We start from the raw sequence: 15,263 nt of genomic DNA, 5'->3' as shown, positions 1-15,263 counted from the left end.
CAGCTGTTTGTTTGGCAGCCGGCGGCAAAGACGGGGTCGGATGATTCGGGGTGAAGCCGGGGGAGCCCTAACTAGGCCAGACAGTTATTACCGCCCCCCGCAAATGTCAAAACGTCTAGCGGACGCGCGTCTTGATTTTCGGTGGATCTCACCTCCCCCAGGTGTTTGTGCGGCTGGCAGAGCCCCTGCGGACAATACATGCAGTGCTGGATGCAGCACCGGTGGATGGAGTGGTTGTGCTGGTAGTGCAGCAGCAGCGGCGCCACTACGATCACGTCGGCGCTGTGCGCCATCGAGTACCGGAAGTCGCACAGCTGACAGTTGTAGCTGGTCACCACCGCCTCCGTGTCGCTGCTGTTCGGGTCTCCTAGGAGGAGGAAGCAGATCGGACGACGTCCGGAAGCAGTGGGTATAACATAGCAGCCGAATGTGGAGTCGTAAGAAACGAAAATCGCTGAAAAAGACCAAATATGACAGGATCCTTCTTCCTCTTACCCTGGCCGGCGTTGGACGGGGTGGACGAATGATCCTTGCGACTCTTGGACAGCGCGTGATCCCGCTCTCCGCCCTCCCTCCTCCCCCCTCTGTCCCTCTCTCTGTCCATCGCCCCGGCGTTGGAGTTGGGGCTGGTGTTCGCCCCCGTGCCCATCCTGTGTCTTTGTTCGTAGTGCTCTAGCAGCTTCGCCGAGCCGCCGGACCACTCGCAGCTCCAGCTGCAGAATTTGCACCAGTAATACGCCTGGACGGCGGCCCGGCAGCCGTCCCCCGGCCAGCTCGAGGCGTCGGGGCACGGCCGGACCGGGATGGAGTACCCGACCAAAGAATCGTCCTCGGCCCTCACGGCCACCCGCTCCGCCCCGTCGACGATCTGACTCCGACCCTTGGCCTGGTTGTCGTGCGCGGCCAGGTTGTTGTTGGCGAGCAGGGCGGTGGCCGGCTGCGCTTTGACCTTATTCGGATGCGAGGACAGGAAGTGCTGCTCCAGTTCCACGGAGTTGCTGCCCATGTATGTAAAGTTGCAGAATTTGCAGCGGAAATACTTAGTGTTGCCCTGGCAGTCGGAGGTCTTCCGGCCGATGCCGATCAGAGTGCCGCCGAACGTCACCTGAGGAGGGAGCAGAGGAAGACCAGTCACTACTGTCGCTTTCCAAATTCTGGATTATTATCAGTAAGTCTATTACATCTGAACTTGAGTCATTCAGGCATTCGTTCATTTTCTATGTTGCTTATCCTGCATGCGGGGGGAGAGAGGCGAGGTTCACCCTGGACAGGTTACCGGTCGATCACATGACCACACATGGAGATACGCGACCATTCAATCTCTCTCACGCACACATCATATTGACACATCGGGAGCAGAAATTCTATACTGGCCTGGTCATTTTCAAAAAAAAATTAAAAGAAACGCAAAGGAGCAAGCAGTGCAAAAAGTGCAAAGAGCAGATACGGCCATTCAGCCTGTCACTCATACGTCATATAGAGACATAAAACCGTTCCAAGTTTTCTTTCACACGTCTGGCCAGTTTGGGGTCTCCGATGAAACTACAGCATGTCTGTGGACTGTGGGAGGAAACTTGAGAACCCGGAGAAAAACCCGTGCAGACACATGGAGAACATGCAGACTTCACACACACACTCAGTCCAACCAGGGACCTCTGCAGATTCCTCTTCGGGCTAATTCTAAATGTCTTCATATACATATACACACACACACATTAATATATATATCTATTTAAAAAAAGCCATCCTCATTTTCTTGTTCCTTTAAAGTAAATAATGAGGTTGCGGGACAAAACAGTTCACATCCAAAACACATTTTATTTATTTATTTATTTTTTTTTGAAATAGGAGCGTGAAATGCCACATTTCAGCTTCGTCTGTGTGAATAAATCCAGCGGGCTGAATAAGAGCTATTATTGTGTGTGATCTCAACGCAGCAATCATCCAATCATCATGTCTCAGAAACCAGCCCGGGCAATTAGAGAGCGGCCAAACTTCAAGTCTTTTTTTTTTTTTTTTTTTTCTTAAATTGAGCAGAATGTAGAGACACAAAGGGATATGTGAGAAGGAAAATGGGGGTCGGGGGGGCGAGGAGGGGTGAGGGAGGGAGGGAGGGAGGCGGGGGACGAAAAGGACACGGCGTAAAAGAGCAGTGTCGGGGAAAGGAGGAGGGAGAGATGGATGAAAAGCGAGATGAAAAGTGAGGCCGGGAGAGAGAGAGAGAGCCAAAGAGGCAGAAACAAATGATGAGGGAGTCATAACAGAACGACAGAAACAAAAGGAAAACAGTCAAATAATGTGTCTGACAGCTGTTTGACTGCAGCGCCCATTAGCACCGCTGCCTACTCTCTCCTTCTATCTCTCCCTTTCACTCCCTCCTCTCCTTTCCTCCTCCTCCTCCTCCTCCTCCTCCTCTCTTTTTCCCTGCCCCTCTCCCCCCCTCTTTTTTTTTTTCCTCCAATCTCATTGGTTGACAAGGCATCTTGTCTTAGCAAATGACAACATGGAATTTTCCAAACGTGGGCGGGAGAGAGAAAAAAGGGGAGCGAGGGATGGAGAGAATAGAGACCCCTTTCATTCGTTTTTTTTCTTTTCTTTTTTTTTTTTTTTTAAATACTACTTTCACTTTTTCTTCATAATGACGACTTAAGTCCACTGGATTTTCTATTTCTGATTCAGTGTGTGCTAGCACACGTTGCGCTACCGTGTGTTTTTCTGTGTCCATTACGTGACTTACAGACATTACGGGCTGCTGGTTTCAATGGGATGAGACTCTAACGTACATAGACGTGCACACGCGCACACAAACACACACACACACACACACACAAAATGACTTGATCATCTCACTTGATCCTTTCACACAAAAGTCTAGTGCCCACATACACTCCTGACTCCTGATTCTCCAGCAGAGATAAGGGAGCCCCAGAGCCGAGCTGCTCCATGAAAACACTGAAACCAAAACTTCACTTCAACTTTTAAGACTCAGATATTAAATAATCCGTAGTAATATAGTCACATTCAGTTTATTTTTTTATTGAAATGTATTTACTGTCTTGGATTTTATTCCATTACCTCTTGTAATGTATTTACAGATTCATTAAAAAGACTTTCCTTTTCGACAAAACATGCTGAAATAGTCCTGTTTCCAAGCATATTCACACACGTGTGTGTGTGTGTGTGAGGAAAACTTGGAATATTATGTGTCTCAGCGGGAAGAAAGTAAATCTGGACAAATCCTGCTGAAAAATATGGAATATATGATATTCCTTAGATAATGCGGATAAAAACAAAGTGAATGTGTTCTCCCTCATGTTCTCCCTCTGTCTGGTCGTGTTCCTCACCATGAATATATATATATATATCTTATTTGTTACAGATGCTGAGTAAAGGTTTGATTTGGGATAAATATAAATGTTGACTTACATGCTTTTTGAAAAAAAAAAGAAAAAAAAAAGCTTTACACTAAGTAGTATTCACCCATTCACTCACATAAACACACACACACACACTTGCAGAGCTGCAACTTGGGCAGACAGGAGGAGCTGGGACTAGAACCGCCGACCTTTTGATTGAAGAAGCCAACTGAAACCAACTGAGCAAATAATGTGTTCACGACGGTGAAGCCGGGTAAAGTTTATTGTCGGCAAACTAATTAGCTCCTCGTCCAGCTGATGGGTGGATTCGGAGATCCGGCAAGCGGTTCGGCTCAAGGAACAAGCGCGACGTAGCTAAATGCAAACAAATAATCCTAATGAATCGTCGACCGCGGGGGCCGAGGGATCAGAGGACCGATGTGGAATCGGCCTCAAGAAAAACAACCAGCGGATAATAACACCGATTTTCCACACTTCCTGTTCCCGTTCCTGCTTTTCTTCATATTTTTTTCGTATTTACAAAGTCACTTATTTTTAAATCGCTGGAAATTGAATTGTGAAAACACCTCACTGACATCTGTTGGCGGGAGAACTGAAAAGACGTCAGAAGGCATCGCCCTCGGGGTGTGGTCGATGAAAATGACAATAATCCTCCGTAGCAACCCCGCGGTTAAGCACATAAACCTGCCACCTGCTACGGGGCCAAGTTCAGCAAAGGGCCTTTTGTAGAGCTGACAGTCTTGTATGCATAGTGAGTCATCCTGTCACCGGCGACGGCGCCTGATGCATCGACATTTACACAGGACAAATACATACAGTATATTGATATATTCAGGAAGTGCTTGGTTTATGACGTCTTCGACATACTGCGTTTCCTAGGTAGGTTGCCATCTCCGGTAAAATTATGAAGAAAGACTTCTTCTTTCATTTTGATGTATCCCGTTTACTAAGTTAAAACAAATTTTGCACAGGGACTAGTTAGTAACTACTTTTTGGAAACTTTTTGCCCTTCAACGCGCGATACAGACTCTTCTGGGGGTAGTGCTCAGAAGAAAAGGAAAGAAATTAGATATAAAACGCTCAGAAAAAGGGCGAAACGCCGATGAACTTTGGACGTTTCTTGGCCTAAGTTGCACGACGATCATCGACGATCTGGACCTGTTGTGAGTGACAAAGGTGCTTTTGCACAGAACGTCAGTACCGACTTGCGGGAAAATCGGCGTTTAATGAACGGAATTCCCACGCAAGTCCGGGACCCCATGTGTTGAGATAAAATGGTTTAATAGAATTGAAGTAAATCCACTTTTGTGGGAACTTGTTGCCCAATTAAGGGTCAAATTTCTGAGCTGACCGTGAAGATCCACTCTGCTTTCAGAGGCCACGGTGACATTCACGGCCACACTGTGTTTAAAATCCAAGCACTCACTCCGGTGAGGATTTCTTTCCCGAGGTATAAAACCCCCCCGCCTTCTTTGGAGATCAAAATCCACACGTCGCGAATGAAATCCACGTTACACGCGTTGAAGGAAACGCGTCCGTCGGTGCCCACCGATGTTGGGGAAGCCGCCGATAATTCTGGCGCGGTGGTTCGACCGCCTCTACGGAAACCCAAATAAATAATCTGTGCGCTTTGAACTTCGCTGGACGGTGAGATTTCTTGCGGTGATGTGCCGCGCTGGCAAAGTCGGATGAATAGGGTGGGGAAAAAAAAAAAGGAAAAAGGCAGGGCGTTTTTTTTTTTCAAAAAATCCGAGTGAAGCTTCCTGCCACATTGGCAGGTTTCTCCGGACAGGAGGAAGGTAGCAAGACGACTTTGCCGTACGGCAGAGCCTTAGCCGACCGCACAATCTTTGCTCCAGCGTTTTATCCTGCATCCAATTATTCTAAGGCCGCCTCAACACAGCGTGCGCTTTGTAACCGGGTTTAGCCGCGGCTTCGTTATTCCTCACTTATTTGTCACTCATTGGCCGGCTGTGTAAACACCTTTTATTCTTTTTATTTATTTATTTTTTTTAATATATCCTCGTACTGCATTCCTTACGTCTGCCTGTCATAAAAGCGTTGATTCATAAGCCCCGGGCCTTCAGCCGAGGCTCCGAATCCAAAGTAAAAGCTGCCGGTTAGGGGGTCGCGCAGATATGACGTAAAGTTCTCGGCAAGCGGGCTCTTTCGGCGAGACGGACTCGGACGGAGCCTCACCTGCACGTCGTAGGTGCCGTTCATCATCACCGTCCTGTGCTGCTGGTTGTGAAGCTCCGGCCTCGTCTTCCCCGACTCTTTGGCTTGGTTCCTCTGCCCTTGTCCCACCTGGATGTCTAGAAGAAGAAAATTCAAAGGGTCATTCAGACTCGCAGAGGATGAATTCAAGAATTTATTAACAAATGGAAATTAATAAATCAAATACGGAGGAGAAAGCTTTCTGTATAAACATATTATGAACACGTAATGTGCTTGAAATGTTGCTTCTCTGTAAAATGCTGTTTAACAGTGTGTGTGGTTTGGCACTGCTGGAGGTTCTACTTGGGGTTTGTGGAACAGGTTTGCAACTTGCTAGTTTACTAAGACCAGCCTGGTGGATTTTGGTACTAAGTTATAATAATACTGTTCACAAAAAGTCCAAAACATACAGTGGGTTCATAGGACACCCTAAACTGTCTGCCAAGACGAGTGGGTGAATGGTTGTATGTCCGTGAACCCCACCGATGGCCCGATTACAGCTGGGTTAGGCTCCTGCACCTCTGCAACACTGAGTGCAGGCTATTGAATGCATGAATTAATTCATATTAATTCAGACTTTACAACATCTGCTTTGGGGATGAAGATTATGCGCTGCTACGAAGCAACATTTACAGCATTTTACGGACAGGCAGCCCACCCGTCTCTTGGAAAGAAATGGCTATTATATAAATCAAATTAATGAGGGAGATTTGACAAAGCTGCCTTTCAAAAATAATTCATGAATTTAAGAAAATAAAGTTCTTTTATTGATTTTAAAGAAGTACTTTTTGTGCTTTTTTTTTTTCCGATAAATGTTTTTTGGCTTGATTTATGTTGTTGTTTTTGCTTAAATCTTATAGTCGTGAAATTTCTTCAAAAATTATCTTCCTTTAATTTCTTTACAGTTCTAAAGTCATCTGTCTTGCATTATTCACTTGTCCTATTTTTGTTTTGTTTTTTTGCCTCATTTCAAGGTCATTGCATCTGGTCACCTCTTACCAAACAAAAAGCAAACTTTGAAAGCCTGCACATTGATAGCGGCATTTTTTGTGGGCAGCGTATTGATCAAATGCAAAAAAATAAAGGATGAAAAAAATCTGAAATAATTGTTTGTAAGGTCGTTATGAAATGGATAAGAAAGTTACAATACATATTAGTGGTTTTAATGATTAAAAAATCCACAATCAGACTCAGATACAAACAGGGTTGTCTCAGAAAATTAACATTATTGTGATAAAAGTTCTTTATCTACTGAAATGCAATTACAAAAACAAAAATGTCATACATTCTGGATTCATTACAAACGGACTGCAATTTTCCAGGCCTTTTATTATTTTGATATTGATAATTATGGCTTACATCTTAAGAAAACTCAAAAATCCTATCTCAAAATATCATGAAAAAGTAAGTTTTGTTTTTTTAATGCATTACAGAAGATAAAGAACTTCATCACAATATTCAAATTTTCTGAGACAGTCCTGTGCATATACATACACACATATATATATATATATCTATATATATATAGGCTTGCCCCTATTATTATCTATTTCCTCCTCATAACCCGCCATCAACACGGAGCAACACAACTCAGATGTTTTCAGCTGAGAGTTGAAATTACCTAGGGGTGTGTGTGGGGGAGCCATGTTGTGGAGAGCCAGGATGTGTGTGTCGAGGGCAGCATCCTGCCGTGTGCGGTTGTGCAGACCTAGGTGATACTTCCTAAAGTGCTTCACCAGGTCGGCGGGGTCGTTGCCATAGTAACCGTAACCGCACACGTTGCACTTGAAGTCCTGGAGTTTGGGCGAGGGGCTGGAGGAGAGCGGAGGGGTGTCTGCGGTGGACTCCTCCCCTCCTTCCTGTCTGGGGAGGAGGTGGGGGGCGGAAAGGCGGTCGGCCTCCCCTCCGTCTCGTTCACTCTTGCCCCCCTCCTCCACCCCCTTCTCCCCATCCTCGGGGTCCGACAGGCTCTCGGGTCTATCAGTCGCGGCCGATCCTCCTTGCTTAGCCCTCCCCCCTCCTCCCCTCTTCCCCCCTCTCTCCTCATTGCCGTAGCGATCATCCCTGGTGCCGACGGACGAGGGAGAGAGAGACGAGGAAATGCACTCACTTTCTCCCTCCTCCTCTTCCTGCTCCTCATCTCCTCTGACCCGCTCGGAGGATTCCGGCTCAGAGGGTCGGTTTATTCGGTCGGCCTCCGCTCCGACTCTCCCCTCCTCCTCACCCTCCTCCTCCTCCTCTCCCGCTGGCCTCCTCCCGTCTTCCTCCTCCTCCTCCTCACCTCCCACACTCCGGATAGGGGGATTCTTCTTCCTCACCATCTCTGAAAACACGGGACAGAGGCGGAAAAGTTTAGCTCGACGGCATCGCGGCACCTGTAATATACCATGTCGGGGACGCGGCGGAGGAATCCTTCGAATTAACGCGTGCGAGGGACCGATCGCGCTCAGATACAACTTTCCTGACGGATGCATTTTTATTTTCTTTGAATGCCCCCCCCCCAAAAAAAAAACGCAAAATCAGAAACATCTCCTTTCGGAGAACATTTTCACGGATGTGTGACGGGATCTCATCTCGAACTGCAACCATTTATTTCCCCTTATTTCTATTCCTTAAAAAAAAAAAAAAAAAAAAAGGGAGTAATTTTTCTTATTGTTATAGGAACCATGTGAGGGCGATGACCACATCAAAAAAAAAACCCCGTCCGTATCGCGGGGACCCAGAATCCGAGGAGGCGAGGGGAGGAGAGGAGCGAGGTGAGGCTGAAAGAGAGAGAGAGGAAGGACAGGTCCAACACACAACCACATCAAACCGCACACTGATATCAGAAAGATGGATGACGGAAGCGGCAGACTGTACTTCATCCCCTCTGGCGCGTCGGATTTCTCTCTCTTTTGTGCTTCTCCTTTCCTTCGCGTGCCTTCGCTTCATTTTTTGGCTTCTAAAATTCTCCTTTCCTCATTTCTCACTGTCTCCCTGCAAGTTCTTCCGTTTCCTCTGTTTTTTTTTTTTTTCTTTCTTTTCTTTTTAAAGTTTGCGTCGGATTAAGTTTCCAATCCAACACCCAACTTTAATTTCAGCCCTTCTTCTAGCCGCTTGTTTATAAAATGCCTCTATCGAAGGCGAAAAGCCACCGCAAAACCCCCATTTTCCCTGATTTCCCTTTATTCTGTTTCGCCCTCTTTGAGCGACGGGGGTAATATCGACGGGTAGTTCCATCAGCGAAGGGTTTCCCGCCGCTCCCGCACCTCCTCCTCCTCCGTCTCCCGCCGTTCCTCCTCTCACTCTTTCGGCTTATAATCATTACGCGGAGCCATCGGAATAACAAACCATGTGTTTCATGTTAAACCATAATCTCCCTTTTGTTTGAAAGGAGAACAATTGTGGTCGCTCTGCTCGCAGAAGTCGTGACAGGGAGATACTGCGTGAGCGCTGTGTGTGTGTTTATTTGTGGTTGTTCAGTTCATATTCAGTCATAAACAATCTCAACCCATTGACCCATATGCTCCGTTTGGATGTGCGTGTGTGAGATATAAACATGGCCGATCCCAAAAGATGTTGTCTGCCAAAAAAACGATCAGTTTTAGATCAGTAAAACTAATTGTTGCCTAAGGGAGTGAGATAGGATATGTTTGGCCATGTTGTGAATCTACATGTGACTTTGTGTGTGTCACTATGACTCATTATTAGTAAATAAAAGCACAAACACATGCTAAAATAAATGTAAATTAAAAAGAAAAAAAGAAAAGGAGAGTGTTTGGCACGGGACGGCCGTCAAGTGAATCTGGTAGATTGGGAAGCAAAGGGAGACACAATCAGAGGGAAGCCGCGGACGACGACAGAAAAAAAAATAAATAAAAGACAGCGCTCTTTGTTGAATTCAATTTTCGCTATGGCCTTTCTGGTATTGTACTATTTTTCTCTCCTTCACTTTCTCTCTCTCCCGCTCTCCGCACCATACGACTATTAAAATAAAGCAATTTATGTCTGCGAGGGCCTACGCCTAGACCAGCCCTGGCACTCACAGAGAGCGGCTGCGTGCACACGAGTGTGTGTGTGTGTGTGTGTGTGTGTGTGTGTGTGTGTGCGTGATGGAGAGTTAGCGAGTGAATGAGTGCAGGGAGCAGAGGAAAATCTCATCTGATGTTCACCACACCCAGTCAGAATTCATCACTCTCTCTCTTTCTCTCTCACCCTTTCTCTCTCTCTCTCACACACACACACACACACACACACACACACACACACAGTGGAAAACTACAGATCGTTGTGGTAAAGCCATGAAGCTGAAATCCCGACCTAAGAAGCACTGCCTGACCCGCGTTTCCATCGGCGAAGTGCCGACTTTTGCGAGCAACTCAGAAGAAAAAAGTTAAAAAAAAAAACGGTTGATAATCAAGCATGTAATCAATAGATTCGAGCGATTATGTGTTCATTTGCATCCTTAAGCTGCACGGCTCTGAGATGTGGTCAAAAATAAAAGCAGACGTTTATTAGGAGGCCATGCAATGTGTGTGTGTGTGTGTGTGTGTGTGTGTGTGTGTGCGCGTGCACCCGTCCGCCTCTGACTGCTTCAGGCTGTATACACAGACTGGAACCATTACTATCAACTGCAATTAGGTACAACACACCACAACATACTGCATAACAACTACTGCTACTCGCTACAATTAGCCCCGATTCGCCGCCGAGGCCTCAATACCGCAGGTGGCGACGGACGCGGCGGCTAATGGCGTCCGTCAAGACCCGAGGGTTTCATCTGCAAATGGGGATAACGGCGCCGGGAGAGGCGCTAGGAGACACACCGACTTTGCACGTAGCAGTTTGGCAAAAATACTACAACTCTACTTAGGACTGCGGTATTTAATCGAGTGATACTTTTCTTTTGATTGTTATTAATTGTATTTTTGGGAGTCATGCACATAAGCGTGTTTGAGTCCTAAAGTGTTAATAGTCGTGTTGAACCTCACCACTATTCAAAACGTTCAACCGGGATTATCGATAGAAAATTGATCAGCTGAGATTGAGCTGACATTTGTGATTGATAATCACTCCAGTAATGTACTTTTTTGTGGTTTTTGTTTTTCTTTTCCCAAAGTCAACCCGTCGAGAAGTTTGCTCATCCTAAGAAAAGTCATCTCTCCTCAGCGCGGGAATTTATGTCTTATTTTTCATTTTTATTTTTGTTGATTATTTCCAGAACAGAATTCGGTTTCGACTTGCGAGAGAAGATCCTTTTGCACAAGAATCTCGACGCTCGATGGCATCAGTTCGACCGCGTTGTTTTGTTTTTCGTGAAAATATACGAGATGTTATTTTGTAATCGTATCTCTGTTTTTTGCAGAGCTAGGATTGAGGTTTTTTGTTTTGTTTTGTTTTTTGTTTTCACCAAACACGAGGCTCTTGTTTACTCGTCATCCGATCAGCGGGAGTTTTTGGCGTATTCATCACGCCGCTGGAAAAACGACGGCACGCGAGCCGTGACTTCTAAATGACTCCTTAGCGTCGCGTTGACGCGACTCTAAATGTCATCATGTGCTTTTTTTCCCGCCGACCCCGCGTTTCCACGGACGGCGGGGGGCCCCGGCGATGACCGAGCTTCACACCCGGTGCCCACGTTGCGACACCGTTGGGTCTTTTTGCAGATATCTGCGCTCTTCCCCACCCCGTGGGACAGCTGGAGCTGGAATCTCCATCCCTCATAAACAAAGGATTAATGTGCAACATATGAAGAAATGATGCTAAAGGCAAGGTCCTGTTACACAGAGAGATCTCTTTTTTTTTTTTTTTTGTCTCAACTGATTCCCTATCTGCGTCACTCTGTCTTTTCACATTATCCTCTCAGGCTGGTTCCCGTTTCCTGCTTCTCATTATTTCCCATTCGCTTTTATTTAATACCATCAATCAATCCTTTTTCTTTTCTTTTTTTTTTCATTTTTTTTAATGTTGATAGATTTTGCTTTATGTTGGTTTTTAAAACACGCATTAATTAACATTACAGCTCGTGAGAGAAACGCAGAACAGTCGTGGTGAGAGGAAAAAAAAAACAAGATTGGACGGAGGGAGGGGACGGAGGACTGAATGTTTAAAAAAAAAAAAAAAAAAGAGGAGGGTGAAGTGAACAGGGTGACGAAGAGGAGGAAAAGATGCGATCAAAACTAGAGGAAAAGGTGGACACATCAGTAGATGCAAAACACATATAGAGAATTTCATTTTTACCCAGAGGTCCTTTTTTTTTGTCAACATTTGGATCCATTTTCCTAAAGCCCGGGTGAAGGGGACCCCGGAGAGGACGGGCCGCTGACTGACAGCGGGCCTGGACGGCTTGGTGGACGAAGCTGCTCCGACCAGGTGCAGCCGAGGAAAATAAAATAGATGACCGGTTCACTGATTACTGGGTTATTACAAGTATATAAAATAGGAGTTTTGTCAAAAATTGACACAATAGGACAGGCAAGTGTTCTTATATTTATATGTTCTTCAATTTAAATTGTCGTTTAGTTTCGGTTGTCTATTTTTCACCCTTATCCATTCTTATCTCTGATGTGGTTGTTCTCCCCGCTTTCTATTTATTCGTGGATGTCTTTGCTTATTTCTGTCGAACTGTCTCTCAATTTAAATTAATTTTTGACACTATATATGTTACGCTGCTGTGACAAAGGAATTTCCCCTATGGGGATCGATAAAGTTTATCTTATCTTCCGGTTAACTTTTAAATGCCGTTGCGGTGAGGGCTCGGGGGTTGTTTACCGGTGTGAAGTACGGTCGCAGATTATTTCTCCGGCAGTCACGGCCCCCGTGGCCTTAAGTTAGCCGTCCGTGAGCGACGGCAGCTGAAGAATATATTAATGAAAGTGCATACGTGATGGTTTTAGAACCCGCGCAGACAAAACATCAGTCCATGAAACCCGGCCTGTTTGGAGCAGCGGGGATAATAATAGGAATTGGCCCCGAGTGCACGCTGCAATGTGGTGCTTAGTTTAAGTGCTGGACGGGGGCGCGGCTGTGTCTGGCCTCCACCAGAAAACATGGGATGTGGGTGGATGGCGAGGGGCGGGGTGGGGGGGGGTAAAAGAATCGGCTGGAGGAATTATTTCTTTTTTTTTTTTTTTTGAGGTCTTAACTGCTCGTTTTTTGGGATTGATTTTGCAGAGGCGGGAGGCCGACTGAAGACACGTGGGGGAGGAGGGGAGAAACAGAAGGAAAAGAGCGAGCGGCAGGGGAGGCGTGGGGGCGACACAAAGCGACGCAGACAGAGTCCACCTGCCATTTTAGGACTAAAAGCCTCAACTTGCCTGCTAGGCCCCTAATCAATGCCAGAGCTGCACACACACACTCACACACACACACGTATATAAATATATATATATATATTCTTCATCTGCCGCGTAGCTGGAGCCCAATTTGTTCCTTCCAAGGATCAAGCCAATCACACACAGCCGTGCCGAGTGCGGGACTCATTTGTAAAGCGGTAACGGCGTGCAAAATGTGTCATCTTAAATGTCAAACTTAATCAAGAGTTTCACATTTCACAACCTTATCCCCTCCTTCGTTTTCGCTCCCATTTGCCCTGCCTCTCCTTGGCGGGACTTCATCCCGACTCCTGCGCCGGGACCTCTGGAACCCCGCCCTCCGCTTCCCCCCCCTCGCCATATCTGCACATCTTTCATCCGTCTTTCTCAATTAATCTGTCACGCCGCACCCGCCCAGCCCGATCCATCGGCGTCTCATTTAGACCCGCATTAACCCCGCTGGCCTTTTGCAGGTGCGCGCCAGGTACCCCTCACGCCTGTCTACCCGCCCCCTGAGGGTCAAACAACAGGTCCGGCATCAAATTTTTCAAATTCGGTGTTCACTTGCTTCCTCTGAGGGACCACAGTAATAGTCTGAAAAAAACCGCGGCGGTCGTCGCAGAGGGGGAGATGAATAAACTCTTTCTAATATTCACAGAGAGCGACGGCAATGTCTAACAGGTGGCTCCGAAGTTGCGAGAGCCCGCCGTTTTTCACCGGCGGGACCGCGGGTGTGACGCCGAGAGAGCTCTTCATCTCCCGATTACCTCTGTTGGAGAGGGAATACATGGGGCCTGTACTAGTCCTGACATCAGGAGGGAAAAAAAAAAAGGACAAGCTTTAAAAGATATATTAGGAATAATATTAAGAAACAAAAGCCGTCTGTTTTTTTTTTTTCCTGCCTTTTCTTCTTTTAATATCCGCAGGCGGAGGGAAAGTATTGCTTGTCGGTCAAGCATGGCGTTGTGGATTTATGCTGCAAAAAAAAAAGCTTATGAGCTGACAACAATCTCTCTTTCTGTCTATAATAACAACATATAATCCAATTACAAAGAAGACAGTACTTCTTTGAATAAGATAAAACGTCAGCAAACCGAACTGGTTCAACAACGTGCACGTGGAAACTGCGAGTCGCAGCTGGACGCCATTTTTCATCTATGCCGACGCCGCGTCCACGCAGTTCAGGCGGAGATGAGTATTGCGGGAAACAGCATCGTCACCGCAGATGCTGTTCGATCACAGGAATGTAAACACACACACAAGTGCATCGTCGGCCATCCAGAAGATGTTGCTACCTGAAGGCGGCGCGTTTGGATTCAGTGCTGCTTCTCTACTGGTATTTAATCAACCCTGCGCAGATGAATATAGTAATTTTGCAACAAACATTGCATCCTTTTCCCCAGAGGAGAATCGTCTCCTAAATATTCAGTAGGCCGATTGTTTTGAATTTCTGTGCCCCAAAATGCTGTGTAATGTTAGTTATTTTGTGTAATATCTAAACTCCACCGCGTGTTGATCGTCCCTCGGAGAGCGGCGAAACAAAACCGTCCAAAATTTCAACCTATAACACCGAACACGTGTTTCTCCTCCTCGGTGCCGCACAGTCGACCGACAACCGCATTAGGAAAGACGCTTAAAGGTCATGGAGATTTCTAAAAAGGCTTATCTTTGTGCACATTTTCTAAATGTTTTCCATCGTAACAGTAAGACTCTCCTTTTTCTGGACAAACTACATAAATTCACAATGACACAAATGATCGGTTGCAAACGGCGCTCCGGCCCAAAACTGAATTACTCTGATTGCTGGTGTTCCACTTACTAATATTAGTGTTCCCAGCATCACCGCCCTCCGTCCCGCGCCCCAACCACACCCCCACCACCACCAACACCACACAAACTTTTCTATTAGAGGAGTCTGACCTCAAATAACTACATTGGATTAGTGCACCACACAGGGTCTGGGAAGCCCTGTGCTGTGTGTGTGTGTGTGTGTGTGTGTGTGTGTGATACTCTGTAGGAGGGCTATTTGCCCCTTCAGGGGGTAAAACGCAGAACAGTGGTGAACACAGGTTACACGCAGACATACAAATATAGCTGTCCAGTAAACTCTGCGTTCCTGGATGCTAAGTGCCTTTAGGCTGCAGGCCAAGTGCCCCCCCCCCCAAAAAAAAGAAGCACTTTGGGGGGGCGGGTGAGTATTTGTGAGTAGATGCCTCTAGCTGGTCTTTTGAATCATAAAAAAAGACATTGAGATGAAAAAAAAAAAGAATAAAAAAATAGAGGTAACATAAACTAAAGTTACAGCGGAGAGTTACTCAGCGTGACACGGCGCTAAAATCCGGCGAACCTATAAAAAAGACGTATTTCAGAACCTCCC

General features: G+C 46.2%; 1 protein-coding gene across 1 annotated transcript in view; it reads right to left on the bottom strand.

Moving 5' to 3' along the window:
• The window catches only part of trps1 (trichorhinophalangeal syndrome I), a 106,138-nt gene that overhangs the window by 52,419 nt on the left and 38,456 nt on the right, over nucleotides 1-15,263 (bottom strand). The window contains exons 3-6 of the mRNA XM_086178411.1: nucleotides 7,216-7,917; nucleotides 5,577-5,692; nucleotides 496-1,105; nucleotides 153-367 (exon numbers count right to left, since the gene is read on the bottom strand). Of these exons, the coding sequence (XP_086034537.1) occupies nucleotides 153-367; nucleotides 496-1,105; nucleotides 5,577-5,692; nucleotides 7,216-7,917 (1,643 nt within the window). The remainder of the gene's footprint in view (nucleotides 1-152; nucleotides 368-495; nucleotides 1,106-5,576; nucleotides 5,693-7,215; nucleotides 7,918-15,263) is intronic.

This window comes from Fistularia commersonii, chromosome 30 (genome assembly GCF_037954325.1).
Source record: "Fistularia commersonii isolate RoL2024-O1a breed Wild chromosome 30, RoL_Fcom_v1.0, whole genome shotgun sequence".
In the NCBI taxonomy this organism is placed as follows: Eukaryota; Metazoa; Chordata; class Actinopteri; order Syngnathiformes; family Fistulariidae; genus Fistularia; species Fistularia commersonii.
This window is presented reverse-complemented; position numbering and strand designations above follow the sequence as displayed.